Here is an 18,433-nt window from a genome sequence, read left to right on the forward strand (position 1 = left end):
TATTATGTTGATTAAAATGTTAATGAAATCATAATTAAAGTATAATTATAACTATTCTTAGGAAGCATTGTTTGAAATACTGGGCGCTATTTTGCTAACTTGCAGTATGGATTATTAGTTGCAGCTTAGGCCTATTGTTGCAGCAATGGAAATTTAACATGAATGAAATCATTAGAACAATTGTAGTTTTTTTTTATAGTTAACAGACTTGAAATTTATTGTATATACTCATTAAATACTATAAGCAATATTCTGTTTTTCTTTTCTTCCTTTATTCTTCCTGTGTAAACCTATGTGCAATTGAAATGGGGGTGGGGGAGTCTTGGCTAAGGGATGAGGTTTTTTTTACCTGAACTCTGTAGAGGTAAAAATAAAATAAATTACCATTAGAATAGGTTTGCTAATTCTTAATTTCAGTGCTCAGAATTTTGTCTTTCTTTTAGGTTTCTCAGTTTGGTTGCAAATGTTTTGCGTTATTGTTTGATGACATTGATCACAATATGTGTGCAGCAGATAAAGAAGTGTTCAGCTCCTTTGCCCATGCTCAGATTTCAATCACCAATGAAATCTATCAGTATCTAGGAGAACCAGAAAAATTCCTCTTCTGCCCCACAGGTAAGCTGCTAAGTCAAATTCTGAATCATAGGAAAGACAACTCCCTTTTAGGATGGTGCATCAAGTAGAGCTCCACCTGAACTCTGTGACCAGCTTGCACGATCCCTTGCTGATAGTTATTCAGGTGGGCAATCTCTTGATTCTTCATGGACAGATTCTGTGGTGATGAAGACAGCACCTTGGCATGTTACTTGGAAGTCATGTTAGCTTATGGACTCACAGAAAGTGAAGATGGTGCTCTCTGATACATACTCAACCCCTTGTTGCTTGGATTCCCTTCCTGATTCCTTCAGGGGTCATGTACATAGATTATTTATATCTCATTTCAAGAGCAATGTTATCTGCAACCAATGCTTGGTTGATTGTTATTGTGCATCTCTTGAGAGTCTTGTAATTGCAGTTTGTAGAAATATGATCCATGATATATAAATAAATAAAAATAGAATAGCCAATTAATTATTCTGTTGTATTTAATCATTTTATCTCTTTTTGTAGACATTTGTGTTGTTGATAGATGAGTACTTTATAAAATCACAGCTTTTGTCTCTACGTCTTTGATTAATATTAGAAACATACACTGTGTTGTGAGATTGACATCTCCCCCAACATTGAATCCCCAAATGGGGGGTGGGGGAGAGATCTTTTCTCTATTCACTCCAGTAACTATATTCATCAACTGATCTTTTGGAAGACATTGAAAACGGTGTTTACAAAGAGCAGATAATCTCTAATGCTATCAAAGTGGTTCCTATGGAAGGGCTTTTATTATAATTTATATGAAAGGCTAGTTATCCACGGAGGATGGAGCAGAAAACAGGCATGTTAAGACTCCTACATCTCGGAAAGTAGCCTGTCTTGACTCAGCTTTGCATTCTGATAAAAAGGAGAGGCCTTTCTTCTCAACTTCATTTCAGTCAACAGGCAATAGGAAATAACAAGAAGCAGAAGATGGAGCAGCTTCCTCAGTCTCTAAAGTAGATGGTAATACTGTTTGTTTTCTCTCTTTACTCTCTCCCCTTCTAGCTTGGATGGCTCCTCTTCCTTATCTTTTTGCTGTACTGAGTTGGTGTTCATTTTCTGCTAGAGATCTTATATTAAATCACAATAATCTATTTCTATAGTAGAAGAGTCACAAGGAGAGCTTCTTCAATTGTGACATGATAGAAAGGATCCATCCAATAGGCCATAGAGTTGCCTTTAGCTATCCTATGGAAGTTCTACAAAGCTGTAGACGGATATGAGGCATAGCTGCAGTGGTATGTTGGTTGAAGCCTGAACATCATTAATTCCAGTAGCCTATTCAATGTATACCATTGTCCCTTCTTAGGGAATAATAAGTGATTCCACGCCCCTGAAAGAGATCGAAGTCCATCCCTACCCCAACCCCTGAAATCCATTGGTGTTTATCTGGTGCCAATTTGCCTTGACAGTAGCATGGAATAAACTTGCAATGCTTTTGATCTCTGTACTGGCTTCTGATTTCTTGCACCTGACAATGTTTCAGAGTTTGAATCTTTTGATGCTCCTCTTTATTATCTACACAAAACCACTGGTTAAGGTCATTTGCCAGCACAGGGTATGCTCCCATCAATATGGTGATGATACCCAGTTATACCTCTCCATTTCTAGCTGGGCAAGTCGATGCTGTTTCATTTCTGATACAATGGTGGAGAGTTTGGATTGGAACCAGTCAGTTCCAATTCAACCCTAGCAAGAGAGTCATTGTGGGGGAGGGGGGGCACACCAAGATCTGGTGATGTGTTATTTCTGACTTTTTCACTGCATAATTCATTGAATTTTAACAAATTTGTAAAAAAAATAGAGAAGATAAAGTAACTGGACATCTAGTTTTAATTTTTAAAATTCCCTTTCAGCCTATAAGGTTACAGAGGTAAAACATCTTTCACTATGATATACCATATTTATTGCAGTCACAAAATTAATACAGCTGTTAATTATAAAATTGGGAATATGCTTTATATTGCTTGTTCCAGGAATAGTTTTTCACGTCTTCATATGTTTCTTAGAATTCAGAAAAAACTTGCAAGTTTGAAAGCTTAAAATATTTTTTTCTTGAAATATTTATTGTTTTCATGCTTCTGGGACAGAATTGACAAAACTATCAAACTATAATTTAGATATTTATAAATTACCTAAATTTATATCTACTATGAAAAGATCCAAAGATGTCTAGTAAGTGAACATATTTCTTGTGTGCAAGGATCATTTTGTGCATGGAGTATTTTGTATATCCTATTTTTAACTCTGAAAGCTCACTTTTTTTACTTGAAAAATTCTGAGAATAAACTTCTGGATTCTCTTAGAACTCTAAAATAATAGCCAGAAAGTCTATTCTATTCTTGCAGTTGGTTCTCAATCCATTCAAAATACAATATTGATGCTTATTTTTTTTTGTCTGTATATTTTATTTGTTTATTTATTAAAGTTATATGCTGTTCATCTTGCAGTGTGGTTACATTATAAATATTTAGGTAATTTTAGGCAATATTAAGATATATAGATACATAGTTCATATATCTGATTTCCAATACTTACAGTAATTCTCTTGGCAGGATATTTATCAGTACCTGAAAGTACTCTGCCTGTTTTGAGCTTTCAACTTAAAAATGTTTTTTTTCCCCCTCTCTTCCAGAATATTGTGGCACTTTCTGTTATCCAAATGTTGCTCAGTCTCCTTACTTGCGAACTGTAGGAGAAAAACTGTTACTAGCAATTGATGTATTATGGACAGGTGAGCATCAGTATTCCGCTCTAATTTGAGCAAGGGTTACCAGCTCAATTTAGCCTTTTTAAATGAAAGTTTAGTGTAATTTTAAAATGCTATTTAAATATTGCTTTTGAATAAACCATGCCATTTTTTTAACCCACCTATTTCCATTTTAGGTCCCAAAGTGGTATCTAAAGACATTTCAGTGGAGTCTATTGAGGAGGTTTCAAAAATAATTCGCAGAGCTCCTGTTATCTGGGACAACATTCATGCTAATGACTATGATCAGAAAAGACTGTTTCTTGGGCCGTATAAAGGCCGATCAACAGAACTCATACCACGCTTAAAAGGGGTCCTGACTAATCCAAACTGTGAATTTGAAGCTAATTTTGTTGCAATTCACACTCTTGCAACTTGGTACAAATCCAACATGAATGGAGTGAGGAAAGATGTTGTGATGAGTGAGTTGATTGAATGGATAATGCACACTGTCTTGTGTAATAATGTTTATTTATGTATCTAATTTATACAGCTGCCCACCGAAAGCAACTCTGGATGGCAAACAAAGATTTATAGGAAGATTTACATTCAAATCAAATGGGTTTCTTTAGGAAATATGATGCATTGTCTAACATGAAGATACATTGTTGATAGTTGGCAAGAAAATTTTTGCAATCTAGTTAATATTTTAAAAGGCTGTTAACTCTTTACCAACTATGGTAAAGAGTGAAATGCAATGCTCAGACACCATCCAGATAATGCTGAATTAAACATGTAACATGACTTGGGTTTACTGGCTTAAAATTATAGCTGATATCTGGCATACGGTGGTTCCCCAGAGCTGATATTAATGAAGCTTCCGAGCATGTTGACAAAGAAGAATAATGCAAGGGGAAAATAAACAAAAGAAATTAATAAATGTTATTAGTGAACATGATTACAGTTTAGACACCGGTTTCTTATTAGATCAATCATTTGACAAAGATGCAGATTAAAAATTCTTAGGTTTTTAATATCCAGTTGATTTTTATGCAAAACACCCACATTCTATCTATTCTGGAATTATTAATTTGGAGCAGATTTTATCTGGCTGCTGTGGGGACTGCCTTGCATAGCCAGTTTTAATAACTTTAAAGGTCAAACTTTACAACAATTGCAAATGATGTTGCTTTAATGCAGAATTATATTAATCTTCTTAAAATGGCAGGTATTAATGATTAAAGGAGTTGTATTTAAATGCAAACAGCAATTTTGATTGTAGCTTTCACCATTTAATATGCTATTTCCTGTGTTTTCTGCAGCTGACACTGAAGACAGTACAGTGTCAATCCAGATTAAACTAGAAAATGAAGGAAGTGATGAAGATATTGAAACAGATGTTCTTTATAGCCCACAGATGGCTTTGAAGTTATCACTAACAGAATGGCTGCAGGAATTTGCAGTACCTCATCAATATAGCAGTAAGAAAGATTTATAGCTTTGTTTCAGCTTTAAGCTTAAATGGAATGAAGAATGTTCTTCAAATGAACGGTGACTTTCATGCTCTCGGGAAACAAAACGCAAAAGGAAATATACTGTGCTATTATTTTAGTTTAAAATGATATATTGCTTATTTTGCATTATATGTACAGTATATCCTATTTTCCCACTGGGAATTTTATGGGAGCATACATGACAATCTTTCATTTTATCTCACAAGATTATTTCAAGAAAGTTTGATCAGGATATACAGTGGATGAGCTAAAGTCATCCAGTAAGTTGCAAGTTCATTTCACTCTTTGTCTCAAAATTGTACCTATTTCCCCAGAGGGAAAAGAATAAATAATAAATAGCTACAGTAAACATGTCTGGTTTCATTAACCCTTTGGAACCTGACAAAATATTATCAAGCTAAATCGAACACAGTATTATACTCAGTCATAATATTAAGATGGAGAGAAATTATCAAATTGAAAAACGTATCATTTAATTGCATATTATTGTAATTTGTTAGAGTTTACAAAACATTTTGAGCTCAAAAGAGGATAAGGTGTGCTGTGTTGTGTGTCTTCTTATATCCAAAGCTTAACTTTTTCAAGCCACATAAGGACTTAATGTAAAGGTTATGTCACTGCTGCCATGTCCTAGACTTAGTTGATGGGACTGTGGAGATAAAGGAGATTCAATTAAGCAAAATTTATTCCTAAGAAAAAGATTTCTTTTTATCTAGTACTTTTGTTTGATAGATTTGTAGACTACCCTTTCCTCCAAAAGCTCAAGGTGGCGTATATAGGCTTCTTGCTCAAATGTCATTTTATCCCCGCAGTAGAGCTCTTTAAAGTAAGATGAACTGGGAGATCTAGTGAGTTTCTGGGGCTAAGAGGTGGACTTGAACTCTGGTACTCCCAACCCTAGTTTGAAATTTTAAACACAATAATGTTCATTATGACGATTTTATGGGTTGTAATATAATGATCCTTTAGTGCAGTAGTCCCCAACCTGTTGGGTACTAGGGACCAGTTCCGTGGAGAGAGGTTTTTCCGCAGACCGGAGGGGGCGTGGTTTTGTGTGCTGCCTGCATCCAGCAGATGGGACTTCGCTTGTTTGTGTGGCCCAGTTTCTGGCATGCCATGGACTTGTCCTAGTCCATGGACCAGAGGTTGGGGACTCCTGCTTTAGTGTTCTCTGTTGTGCTTTGTTTTTTTGGTTGGGTAGCCAAATCTAAAATTAAGCAGTATGGTGTGTTTTTTAGTGCATGTGTATAGGGCTAAGGGCAAAGAGTAGGCACTATATAAGAACGTGGATGAAGAAGAATCTTCAAGCAAACAACCAGAGAAATGTAGTTGTGCTGTTACCATATTACTGAAGGACAGCATTGAAATGGTTAGTTTCTTTGCTGGACCCAGTTCCGCAGATCTTTATGCAGGTGCTGGCTGTATAAACTGCTCAAATGTTTCTAACCCTGCTGGTCTGGAAATTCTAAAAATGTTTACAATTTGTTTAAAAATACCTCCTTGGTAAGGTTTCTGCAGAATTAAATGTAAACACTTGACTTTGCAGTCCAAGGGCAAACAGAGGGGAAGTTTTGAAAACAAACCTTTTGTTTTTTATCATAAAACCATGCAAAATATTCTGAATGTTATGTGAACTGTTTGAAGTGGAATTATTTTGTAACCTACAATTCTACAGTATATAGATTTGCTATTGTTGCTTGCTTTTCTGACTTCTCAGACCCTGTCATAACAAGAATGGATAGAACATCAGATTTTCCTACCTTATCCTGCTTATCTGACAGGCTGGTTCTTTCTAAACTCAGGGTATACAATTGTTGAAAGCCCCAAAAGAGAAAGGGAAGGTACTGCAACCCTATGTCCCATAAGCTCTTGCCACACGTAACCTATGGGAAAGTCTAAATACATTCTCTTCCATTATTTTCAGTAGAAGAGAAATGTTTTTAGGGCCAGGAAGAGGTTGAAAAAAGAAGTACATTATTTCTTTGCCATTTTTATATTTCTGAGAATGCTACATAGCTTGATATCAAAAAGGCTCAGATTTAAGTCACAATATTCCAAAAAGATCATATTGTATTTTTTATATATAAAGAATTAAGAAAAATTTCATGACATGGAAATCAAATAAATTCTTTTTAAAGAATTTCAATAGCAAAATGAACACTCCGTATTCATGTTTTTGTACAGGTGAAATATATGAAGGAAAATATTTATGTGAAATAGTTGAATAGGTAGGAATAAAAATTGCTGGTCTTCTCTGTTTTCACAGGTAGGCAAGTGGCCCACAGTGGAGCTAAAACAAGTGTGGTTGATGTACCTCTAATTGCACCATCCGCTTTAAATTCTACCACGGTGATTACTACTGTATATCAGGAACCCATAATGAGTCAAGGAGCTGACCTAAGCAGTGAGTCACAGACTCTGGTGAAAGAGGAGGAAGAGAAGAAGCAGTTAGATGAGGAACCGATGGATATGGTGGTGGAAAAGCAAGAGGATGCTGACAAGAATATCAGCCAAATATTGACTGACATCTCCGAAGCAAAAATGTCAGAAGATTTAAAACCAATGGATACCGATAAAGAGAGCATAGTGGAATCAAAATCTCCAGAGATGTCAATGCAGGAGGACTGTGGTAGTGATATTGCACCAATGCAGACAGATGAGCAGATTAACAAGGAACAGTTTGTGCCAGGGCCCCATGAGAAGTCATTATATGCTATAGAGCCGTTGACTCTAGAAGATCTACAGCTGCTTGCAGATTTGTTCTATTTGCCCTATGAACATGGACCTAAAGGGGCTCAAATGTTACGGGAATTCCAATGGCTCAGAGCAAATAGCAGTGTTGTCAGTGTGAATTGCAAAGGAAAAGATTCTGAAAAAGTGAGTGACACTTTTATCATCTTTCAATTTAATTTAATTTAATTTATTGAATTTATAGACCGCCCCCTCTCCCCAAAGGGACTCGGGGCGGTGTACAGACCACAAATATACAAAACTTAAATATTTATAAATACCCATTAAAACAAATTAAGTGATGGCTGTACTATATAGTTAAGAATTAAAACAACCTAAAAATCTATCCCTGAAAATTTAAAATACAGGCTAGGGGACATAAAAACTACAGTTAGGCCAGGCCAGCTAAGTTGAACAGGTGGGTCTTCAGTATTGTGGATGACACAATAACAAAGGAAATGAAGCAAAGCTTCTGAGATAAACTTGATGTAAAGAGAAAATGTTCATGCAGACATGGATGTTCATTTCCTTGTCCTGTAATTCTCAACCTGTTGCTCTCTAGTTACACTGAGCCTACAAATCCCAGAATTCGCTGCTATTAATGTCCAGTTCCAAACAAATGTATCCAGTTAGGAAAGCCTGCACTATAAAGTTTGTCACACTTTGCATTAATTGCCAACTCTTTGATTAGCTCTATCTGATGATAGGTATGGAAGAGATAGATGAGCGTTTAGTGAATGTTTCTTGATGGCAGAGAAGCAAAGTGGATAGAATTAAGTGCAGGTAGTCCTCAATGTATGGCCAAAATTGAGCCCAAACTTTACTATGGTTGTTAAGTAAGCCGTGTTGTTAAGCAAATCTGGCTTGCTCTCTTGACTTTGTCAGAAGCCAGCTGGGAAGGTTATAAATGGTGATCACATGACTCCCGGACAATGCAGTTATTATAAAATACATGTCAATTGCCAAGTGCTTGAAATCCCATGACTATGGGATGCTGCAACAGTAATCAATTTGAAAACCAGTCACAAGTCAATTTTTTCAGTGCCATTGTAATTTCAAACAGTCCCTAAATGTATGGTTGTAAATTGAAGGCAACCTGTATAGCTGCTTGATAAAAATGGAACATAAATAACTTGAATGAATTTTATTAGATTGAAGAATGGCAGGCTCGCGCAGCAAAGTTTGAAGAGATGTGTAGCTTGGTGATGGGAATGTTCACTCGCCTTTCCAACTGCGCCAACCGGACAATCCTTTATGATATGTACTCATACGTCTGGGACATCAAGAGCATCATGTCAATGGTGAAATCTTTTGTGCAGTGGCTAGGTATGTTCTCTAGGAACCAATTATAGTGTCAGCTAGCATATATGTTTGTCTTCAATTAGCCCACGGGAAAAAGAGAATGTCAAATGTTTTCATATTGGGATCTGTTGTACTTAAACTACTTCTGTTTTTGTGCATTATTTATGGTTTCATATTAAATTGGTAATAAAAGCACAAGTGAACTTACGCTGAATAGCTCTTGATTTATATATATATTTTCCTTGGGCTAATTAATCTGAAAGTTTATCTCTGAAATATGAGTGTTGACTCAGACTGAATGCACACTGGACTACATTATTTTGTATTTCCAACTTATAGCAAAATTGGAAACGACACTATGAAATGTGACCATACCTCAGCTCTCTGCTGCTTGCTCTGTTTCAATAATGTTATTGCTGTCTTCAACAGAACAGTTGCAGATGTGACCTTTCACTGGGCTTGGCCAAGAGGGAGCCGAGCTTTCTAGCCTTTCTCTGCGCATGCGAGCTTTTAGCATAAGGCTATTCTGGTGCAAAAGTTATTTGCTTTGCAAGGAGCCTAATTTTGGGCAAGGGTAAGAAATTACAGAGCTCTGGAGTCTTTATGCTAGACTGATGGTTTCTGAAGCCAAAACCAAGAGCTTTTTTTTATGTGTGTCTGCAGCTTTTTACAAATTAAATATTTTTGGGAATAGCACCAGCATGGCCTGGGTTCCTCTAGTGACCTCGTTTCACTTTCAGGTTTCAATCCAGCTGTAAGGAAATACGCTGTGGACTTGTTTGATGTACATAGCAGGCAGCAAAACTGATGGTTTCTTGTCACCATTTCTGTAGTAGTCACAAATGTCTTCATAAACTCACTGCTCCATATTGGATCAACCTACAGTGCTTGGATCACATAAGTCATTAATATTATAGTCATAAAATTATATTACAATAGCCATATAACATAGACTCTTGGGTTGAAAATTAAGGTAGCCAACACCTTTGAGTTTTTAGTGTAGATATTCTGTAATGGGAATAATTTTTCCCAGACAAAAAAGGGAATCATTCAAAGTGACAGCATTATAATAGCACATGCTGTGGATATATTTTTGTGAGGAGTTTGACTTCTTTTGCTTCCACTTTCTCTTTGTATTGGGTATAGAGATTATTGGTCATGGGCAATCCTTATTGAATTCAAGATATTTTTCTATTATAATGACACACACACACACACACACCAGTTAGGAATAGTTACACAGTTGGAGAAATAAAGTTATTCTCTGACAACTCATTAAAATTGTCAGCTAATTTGCTAAAGCAAAAATAGCACTACATGGAGGTTAAAATACATGATTTCTTTTCAAGTTAAAATGTCTCTACAGTCACTTTACGGAAGTCAATGACATACTAACCACATCAAAAGATTAGGCTAGTTGAAACAAGATAAAAGCTAAATTCGTTCTATAAAGATGACAATGGCCAATATAAGGGACTAGAAATATAAACTCTCCATATGATAGCATTGTATACTGAGGGGAATCTTCTAGAGCAACTAATTCTTCCCTGCTATGTGTAGGAAAATCAGTTAAACCATATGGCTATCCAGCTGCCTCTTAAAAACTTCCAGGGATGGTGAACCCTGAAGCCTCAACAGATAAACTTTCAGTTTCTAAATTTTTAGAAATACAAAGTAAAGAATCTAAATGACAAATCTATGCTGCCAAATAGCATACTGTGTAATTTCATAAGTACAAGTACAGGCACACAGTCCTGGAATCCCTATGCAACATAGAAATAGTGGCCTTGTTTCCTTAGGGCAGAAATTGAAATAGAAACGAATGGCTTGAGCATAGGATTCCAAAATACAAGGCAGTATTATTTGAAGTAACTGAATAATGCACATTACCTTCTGAATGGAAGATGCTGGGAGCCTATGTGGTCATTAAAATCAAGACACTAAAGTTGCCTAGCAGTGATTTCCTTAAATGAACTAAATATGAAATTCTATTTTTCTGTGGAGCTAATCCAGACATAATTTTAATAGCGAGAAAAATAGGCTCTCAAGTTACTAATTAATTCTTGAAAAAAAATATTTTTAAATCTAAAAACCAGGGACTGTCAGCATCTCTGTCTCTTCTTCACCCAACATCTGAAAGCTCGTGATTCCCCTTTTTCTGTTCAGGAGCTCAAGCCATGTGATCCTGTCCACCATTAAACCATCTTAACAAAATTTAAAATAAACAAATCCACCAGAATATACATTATTTTATATTTTAGCCATATAGATTGCTCCACTTGGCGCTCTCTTAACAGTAATTAATCACCAATTTTGTGCATTTCATGTTCTACTCTACACTTTACCCCTACAAGGGGTTAATGGTGAATTCTCACTGATACCGATGGTTAATGATTTTTAGTTAATTTTACTTATATAATAAAACAATTTTTAAAGTTATAAGAACACATAAAATATTAAACTACAATGAACAGAAACTTAAATCAGAACAGTATCAGTGAACATTCAAATGCTTAGTGGTCCACTGAAGGCTGATTTTCTTACTTTTTCTTGCAATCCAGCTAGCATTCAGTTTATATAACTAGCGTAGATAATTCTACTATGGATTACTAATGCCTTCTACTGTCTTCTTCCCCAATGTGTGCAGATGGGAGAATCTTCAGCACAAGTGTCTACTGCTATTGGATGGACCACGCCAGATGCTTTCAGCGTGTCGTGATTAATAAATTTAAGATGGGAAAGTTCTGATTGTGAGGCAGTTCAGATTAGGGTTGTAGGCATGGGCTGAAGTCACATTTGCGCAGCGACTTAGGCATTAACTCTTGATTTTCATTCATACAGCTCTTCATTCATGCAGCTCTATAAAATGTACAATAGTTGAAGTGCTAGTTACAGTGTAATCTCAAAGGAGAAGTATTTCAAGTTACCTGTGAAGGGGTTCTGTGTAAAGTCTCTGTCTACGGGAGACTAGCAAATAGAAGCAGTTGAAGCTCAAACTGGGCTTTTTGGGTCACGTCAAGCTTGCTGTGTTAAAGGCTTGCTTTTATAATTTGAAACCAAGGGACAATATTTAGCTTTATTCGCTTTGAGACTGCCTGGCTAGCATGATGTGTGTGACTACTGATCTGAGATTGTTACTTGAACAGGAAGTAGATCGCTGTCCACAAGAAGAAAGAAACTTGCGCAGCTTATCTTATCAGAAAACTAGATGGGTGATACACGCTTCACATCATTTATTTATCTCCTTAAATATACTGATTGGTTTTCTAATGTCTTAAAACAGAATTTTCCTCAGAATTGAGTCCTAGTTTAAAATTTATAGCTTCATCCTTGATTGTGGCAAAAATTTAAAAGCATACGTAAGGCTGGCTGTCAGAAATTATAGCATTTCTAATGTAATTGTGGAATAACTGTAATGTAAGCCATTGCCTTTCTTTGTAATGAGGTACTTGTTGTGTTATGTGGTTGAGAAGCAGATAATATTGGTCTCTAACCTCTGAAAAAGAGGCTTTTGTTCTACATAGCTGTTTGGGCTATATTATCCCATACCCCAGACCTAGTTTTCTGGCAAGATTCAAACCGTATGAAAATGTGACTTCAGACAGGTCCAAGTTTTTTTTAAAGGGCTGTGGTAATGGCTAGTAACTGTACGTCCCTTACTGGGTGAAATTAGACATTTGTTTCCTTATATGTTGTATATTTCATGTATCAAATGGAGCATCTTAGAAGCTTTTAGGAGTAATAGACTGTCTGCGCTCTAAGGCTATCATTGTAACATTCTTTTGATTTTATTAGTGAAGAACACAAGCACCTTATGATTAGGAAGCTATGTACTGTGCAACATTATTACAGCCCAGCAAGCTCTTGGATAATAGCTCAGTTAGAGAGCTTTTCCCACAAAGTATGTGTTAGCTTGTTGGACATTTTAGTATCTCAGGACAATCCCCCTTCTCGTAACGTTCTCCGCTTGGATCTGATCTCCACAGGGTGTCGTAGTCAATCTTCAGCACAGTTCTTAAGTGGAGACCAAGAACCCTGGGCCTTTAGAGGTGGTCTAGCAGGAGAGTTCCAGGTATCAATATGAATTCACAACTGAATGACATTGTCTTTGTTTGAGAAATCTTTTTTTTTTTGCACATCGGAGGGCTGGAAGGCTTGGTCTGCCGAAGGCTTTCTGGTTCAAAACCCAAATAGCCTGATAGCTTGTTTTAAAATAATTTTCCTCCCATTTCTACAGTAATATCCCAAGGAGATGCTGCCATTCCCACGCGCATGCGAAGCGCTGCGGCTTTAGTTGTACATTTCACATTGTTTCTTTGCAGGTCGCACAGCGTTTTTATCTGCGCCCGCAATTGCACAATGCGCGCCTGCTTGTCTTCCAGTGAGAACTCCATGAGCAAAGAGATTGCCATGCAGTGTAGTTAAGAACTCTTTCAAAGCAAACATTGGTTGCCTACTTGACAAATCAATTGGAAAGTCAGTTTTAAAAGTTGGTTTCTTCTTGTGTTTGAATTTGCTCATGGATTTTTCAGGGGCTTACTTTCTTCCCCCTCACAGGTGCTCTCTGCGCACAGCCAATTGAGTCAGCACGTTGTTTTGGGTTAGTGTCTCTGGCCAGTTAACCCTCTTCAGACCAAACCTTTCCTCCTGACACATGGCTATCTTATGCTGAGAACATAGATGAGATTTGGCAAGATAATGCTAAAAAATGAGTTTAATGTTAAGTGCTGTAACAGTTGTGTATCTTAGACTTCTATTCAGATAAAATGGTCCTTACGTTTGTAAAGCCTGCAAAATCCTATCTTCCTTTGGGGTGCCTGCAATACCAAAAGTTATCTTGGGAGTCTGCAGTGCGCACCCAAGAATGTATCGTCTCTTGCTTCTCACTTACATTAACTTTTTATTTTCACAGCGTTTGCTGCCTATTGAAGGAGCAAATGACCTCTTCTTTCAGCCCCCTCCTCTGACTCCTACTTCCAAAATCTACACCATCAGGCCCTATTTTCCGAAAGATGAGGTAACCTAAATTCTTTTGTGGTCTTGTGCAAACTTGATTTTTGAGAGAACATCTTGATCGAGGCAACTGTTTCCTTTTTCAAGAGTCTTTTGAATGCCTGAGAAATATATGGCTTGAATAGGAAAGATTGTTGAAGTGAGTTTAAATGATTCATTCCAGGTTCATTGTAAATAACATGCAGTCCTGGCATTATTTATACCAACATTTTCCCAAATTGTACAATATAGCTAGCTTGATCCTATTGCTTAAAAAAAAAGTAAGTATTCTTGATACTTTGACTGATTGCCTTGATAAGACTCCTGAATCAAAGCTTCACATGTTCCTGATACTTGGAAAACTAATCCTGAATTAATTTTGTGCTTTGTAATATCAGATCAAATCAAAGAGGATGGGAGACTAATATTGTAATTAATATGCTTCGAATTTTGTCCCTTGTGTTTCTTTACTGTGTGGGGTTTTGAAGAGTTATCTTTTTTGATTTATATAACATTCTATTGTCAGTAGTTGCAATATCTGTGAAATATGAACTGTTATGGAACCATGGTTCTAATAAATGAGCATGTCTGTTTCATATTAGAATGCTATGACTCCCAAAGAAAAATAGCATGTTGGCACAAAGTTTAAACATAATTTTTGTGTATTGTGTGTCTTTAGGCATCAGTGTACAAGATTTGTAGAGAAATATACGATGATGGAACTGATCAGCCTTTTCACAGTCAGCCAGACCTAATCGGAGACAAGTATGCATTACTTTGACAGAAATTTGATTGTGTTGGCTATATATTCTATTTGTACACCTCTTGCTATAAAAAATGTAATACAATTCATTGTATATTATATTTGTGCATTGTGAGATTTTTGTAGTTTTCACAACTATGGTGACATAGGGTTAACTAAGTATTGGTAATACATTACACATGTTTTAAGATTCCAGTTTCTGAAAGCAACCAAAAATCTCAGAGAAAAAGCCCTAAAAGTTTTAAATCTTGTATCTGACTCTTGAGAAATAGTTAAGGAGTTAGAAGAAAACAAATTTATATAACATGGACTATGAATACAATGTAAACATTTCTCCTGAATTTAACAAACTTTGGATGACTTGCAAAGCCTAATACTGCAGTTGACTTTGAGAGGACTATTTACTTCAAATTGCTAAGTTGAGGTGGGAATATTTAGTCGTTATAGGGATGTGTAGAAAGTTCCTTTCATGGAGCAACCAGTTTCTGGTGACCTATTCCTGAATTAAAATTACTTGGTGCAGACATAGAAGCATTTTGGGGTTGAAGGGAAGAATATAGATAAGGTTGTCAGCTGTGGTTAAAGGATGATGATAAAGTGTTGGGAATCAGGAAGGAGTGTTCAAATTGGTTGGATATACCAACCTAGAATCCAGGAGTGGCACTTACTAAGAATAGGTGGGGAAAGGAAGATGCTGGAAAGATAGGTAGATGAACCTGTGCATGTGGCATACAGAAGGGAGTGGGAGAAAGGGTCTTGATTTATTCATTTTGTAATGAATCCATCCATATACATTTTTTCAGAGAAAAAGTAATACCATATTTTTCGGAGTATAAGATGCACCTTTTTACTCCAAAAAGAGGGTGAAAATCTGGGTGCGTCTTATACTCCAAATGTAGTCCCACCTACTTGGTCCATGCATTGGATTTTCAGGTGGTTCCAGGTAGCGGGGATCCTCACTTCCACATGGAGCCTGATTCCCGAATTGCCCAGGGAATTGCATTGAAAGCCTTTTGAAGCCCCCCCCCACAAGCCGCCAAGTGCTTGCCGCCCCTCTGACACCCGCTGAGCCTCCTCCCACCGCAGACGCACATTCTCTTTTCGCCTGGCCAGATCCACCACCTGAAACATGAGGATCATGGAGGAAAGAGCTTTCCGGTGGTAGCGCATTCTGCACACATTGTTATTGGATTCGCGGGGGAGGGGTCACCTGAAAATGCTTTCCTCCACAATCCTCACGGGTGTCAGAAGGGCGGCAAGGGCTTGGTGGCTCCTGAGGGGGTTGAGCCTTCTCCGCTCACAACGTCATCACCCTGAGGATATCGCTGGCAGCCGCTTCCCGCAGCTCAGAGGTGTACTCTTTCCCCCTGCTGCTGCTCAGCCTGAAAACTCTTTCCTCCATGATCCTCGTGTTTCGGGGCGGTGCTCATCTCTGTTTCAAAGCCGAAGAGCCAGTGCTGTCTGAAGACGTCTCCGTGGTCATGTGGGTGACATGACTAAACGCCGAAGGCGCATGGATCATTGTTTCTTTCCCACCAAAGGTGGTCCCTATTTTTTTACTTGCATTTTTACATGCTTTCAAACTGCTAGGTTGGCAGAAGCTGGGACAAGTAATGGGAGCTCACTCCATTACGCAGCGCTAGGGATTTAAGCCACTGATAGACAAGCTCAGTGTCTTAGCCACTGAGCCAGCACATCCCTATATAGATATATACAGGTCTTAATTTTAAAAACTGAAGATTCATATTAAATAAGTTTGATTTCTGAAATAAAACCATATCAAAAAAAGGTTGTTTCATTATTAGGTTATTTGGCTTAAGTAGAATTATTTTTTTCATCCCTAACTGGAGCCATTTGAGATTTATCTCAACTAATACCTATTGCTTTGTTATTTTTCTGCTGGTTGTTTTTCTTCAAGTAGAATGTCTTATTAGGATGGTATGTGTATCTTGCAATTATAATTGTTCAAATTTTCTATCACTATCCCACATCTGGGACTTAATATTAGAATGCTGAGATTGATATAAAATATTGGTACAAAAGGCAGATTTTTTTTAAAAAAAATCACTCTTCAGAAATTTCTTCCATGTTACCATAGTATTATAATTTAGGGGAAAGAGATTGTTCTGTTATTCTTTAATAGATCTAGATTTACTGTTTTACTTGTCCTTTCCCTTTTCATGCTTGGTCCAGAATTTCAAGTTTAAGAAATGGCTAGTTCAGATCTGTTTTCTCACCTTTTAAGGTAGCTTTCTCCAAATGTTCTTTAAATCCACTTTGACATGGATTTTCATGGAGTGATATGGCCTGATCTCCTCTTTTTGCCATTACCTCTACAGGTTTTTTTTTTTTTCAAAATTTCCCATAAGATATTACCAGATCCTTTAGGTTTTTAACATGTAGTTTCATTAGAAAGCATAACACATACCCTACTGGCCTAATGTTTTTAGTTTCAAGGTATTGTCTAATATGCAGAGTTTTTATTGATTTCATTCATTAATTCATATCTTCCAGGTTTTGTTCCCATGTATTATATTAATGGTTTTGCTTTTCTGTAGATATGTTTTGCGATTGTTGTCTATTATTTAATGTAGTTTTTGTGATTTGAATTTTTGTTGCTTTTGTTCTCATTCACTACTCCTTTCCTCTCAGGTTGGTGGGTGGCTTGCTTTCCCTGAGTCCAGATTACTGCTTTGTCCTGGAAGATGAAGATGGCATCTGTGGTTATGCACTGGGTACTGTTGATGTAACCCCTTTCATTAAGAAATGTAAAATTGCCTGGATTCCTTTCATGCAGGAGAAATATAGCAAGCCAAGCGGTGATAAGGAACTATCAGAGGCTGAGGTTAGTCATGCCAACTTATGTATGATATGAACGAGTAATATGATACATGTTTCAGTTCTACTTTAGTGGGAACAATTTATGCAGGTCCTGTCCAGTGTTAACATTTTAGACTTACAGAGACTATAAATGCATATGATAAAAAATATGATACCTATTTTTTCTCTTTGCCTCAAGAAATCTCTATTAATATATATCTTCAGTTCACTGTTTGGGTGTGAATTGAAGAGGTTGGATTTCATTCTTAGAAATTGCCTTGAATCATTATCTGTCGTAGCAACCACTTTTTTTATAGGGATATGTAACATTTTCCACAAATGGAGCAGCTGATTTTGAATGGCACAGGCAGAAATAAGTCAGCATGAGGGGAAATGGGGAAAAGACCTAGGGCTGATGGCTGCAAGGATGTAAGAAGGCACAGGGAAAATGGGAACTTCAGTGGAACACAGTTTATCCTCAATTTACAACAATTTGTTTAATGACTGTTTGAGGTTACAGTGGCACTGAAAAGAATGGCTTATGACCAGTGTTCACACCTCCAACCACTGCAGCTTTCCATGGTGGTGTGATCAAAATTTGGGTGCTTGGCAACTGGCATGTATTTATAACAATTGCACAATCCTGTGTCACCATTTGTAACCTTCCCAGCCAGCTGCTGACAAGCAAAGTCAGTGGGGAAAGCCAGGTTTGCTTAATGCATGGTTCACTTAATACTTTATTTATGGTCACAGACCAAAACACGACTACTACAAAAGAAACATAGGAGAATTGATCATGGTTCACTTAACAACTGCAGTAACTCACTCAACAACTAAGACAAAAAGTCATATAATGGGACAAAACACACTTAACTGCCTTGTTTAACAACATAAATTTGGGGGTCAATTTTGGTTGTACGTTGAGGAGTACCCATATGCTATGTTGGAGTACTAGGGCAGTGGTGGGCAACCTTTTTTTTCAACTGAGCC

General features: G+C 37.0%; 1 protein-coding gene across 1 annotated transcript in view; it reads left to right on the forward strand.

The window, feature by feature from the left end:
* Positions 1 to 18,433, forward strand: part of OGA (O-GlcNAcase) — a 38,373-nt gene that overhangs the window by 12,845 nt on the left and 7,095 nt on the right. The window contains exons 5-14 of the mRNA XM_081954362.1: positions 444 to 615; positions 3,269 to 3,367; positions 3,520 to 3,804; positions 4,645 to 4,803; positions 7,103 to 7,713; positions 8,718 to 8,892; positions 12,855 to 12,940; positions 13,781 to 13,885; positions 14,540 to 14,625; positions 17,276 to 17,468. Coding sequence (XP_081810488.1) covers positions 444 to 615; positions 3,269 to 3,367; positions 3,520 to 3,804; positions 4,645 to 4,803; positions 7,103 to 7,713; positions 8,718 to 8,892; positions 12,855 to 12,940; positions 13,781 to 13,885; positions 14,540 to 14,625; positions 17,276 to 17,468 — 1,971 coding nt within the window. The remainder of the gene's footprint in view (positions 1 to 443; positions 616 to 3,268; positions 3,368 to 3,519; positions 3,805 to 4,644; positions 4,804 to 7,102; positions 7,714 to 8,717; positions 8,893 to 12,854; positions 12,941 to 13,780; positions 13,886 to 14,539; positions 14,626 to 17,275; positions 17,469 to 18,433) is intronic.

Source organism: Natrix helvetica (assembly GCF_964273705.1).
Source record: "Natrix helvetica genome assembly, chromosome: 5".
NCBI classification, from domain to species: domain Eukaryota; kingdom Metazoa; phylum Chordata; class Lepidosauria; order Squamata; family Natricidae; genus Natrix; species Natrix helvetica.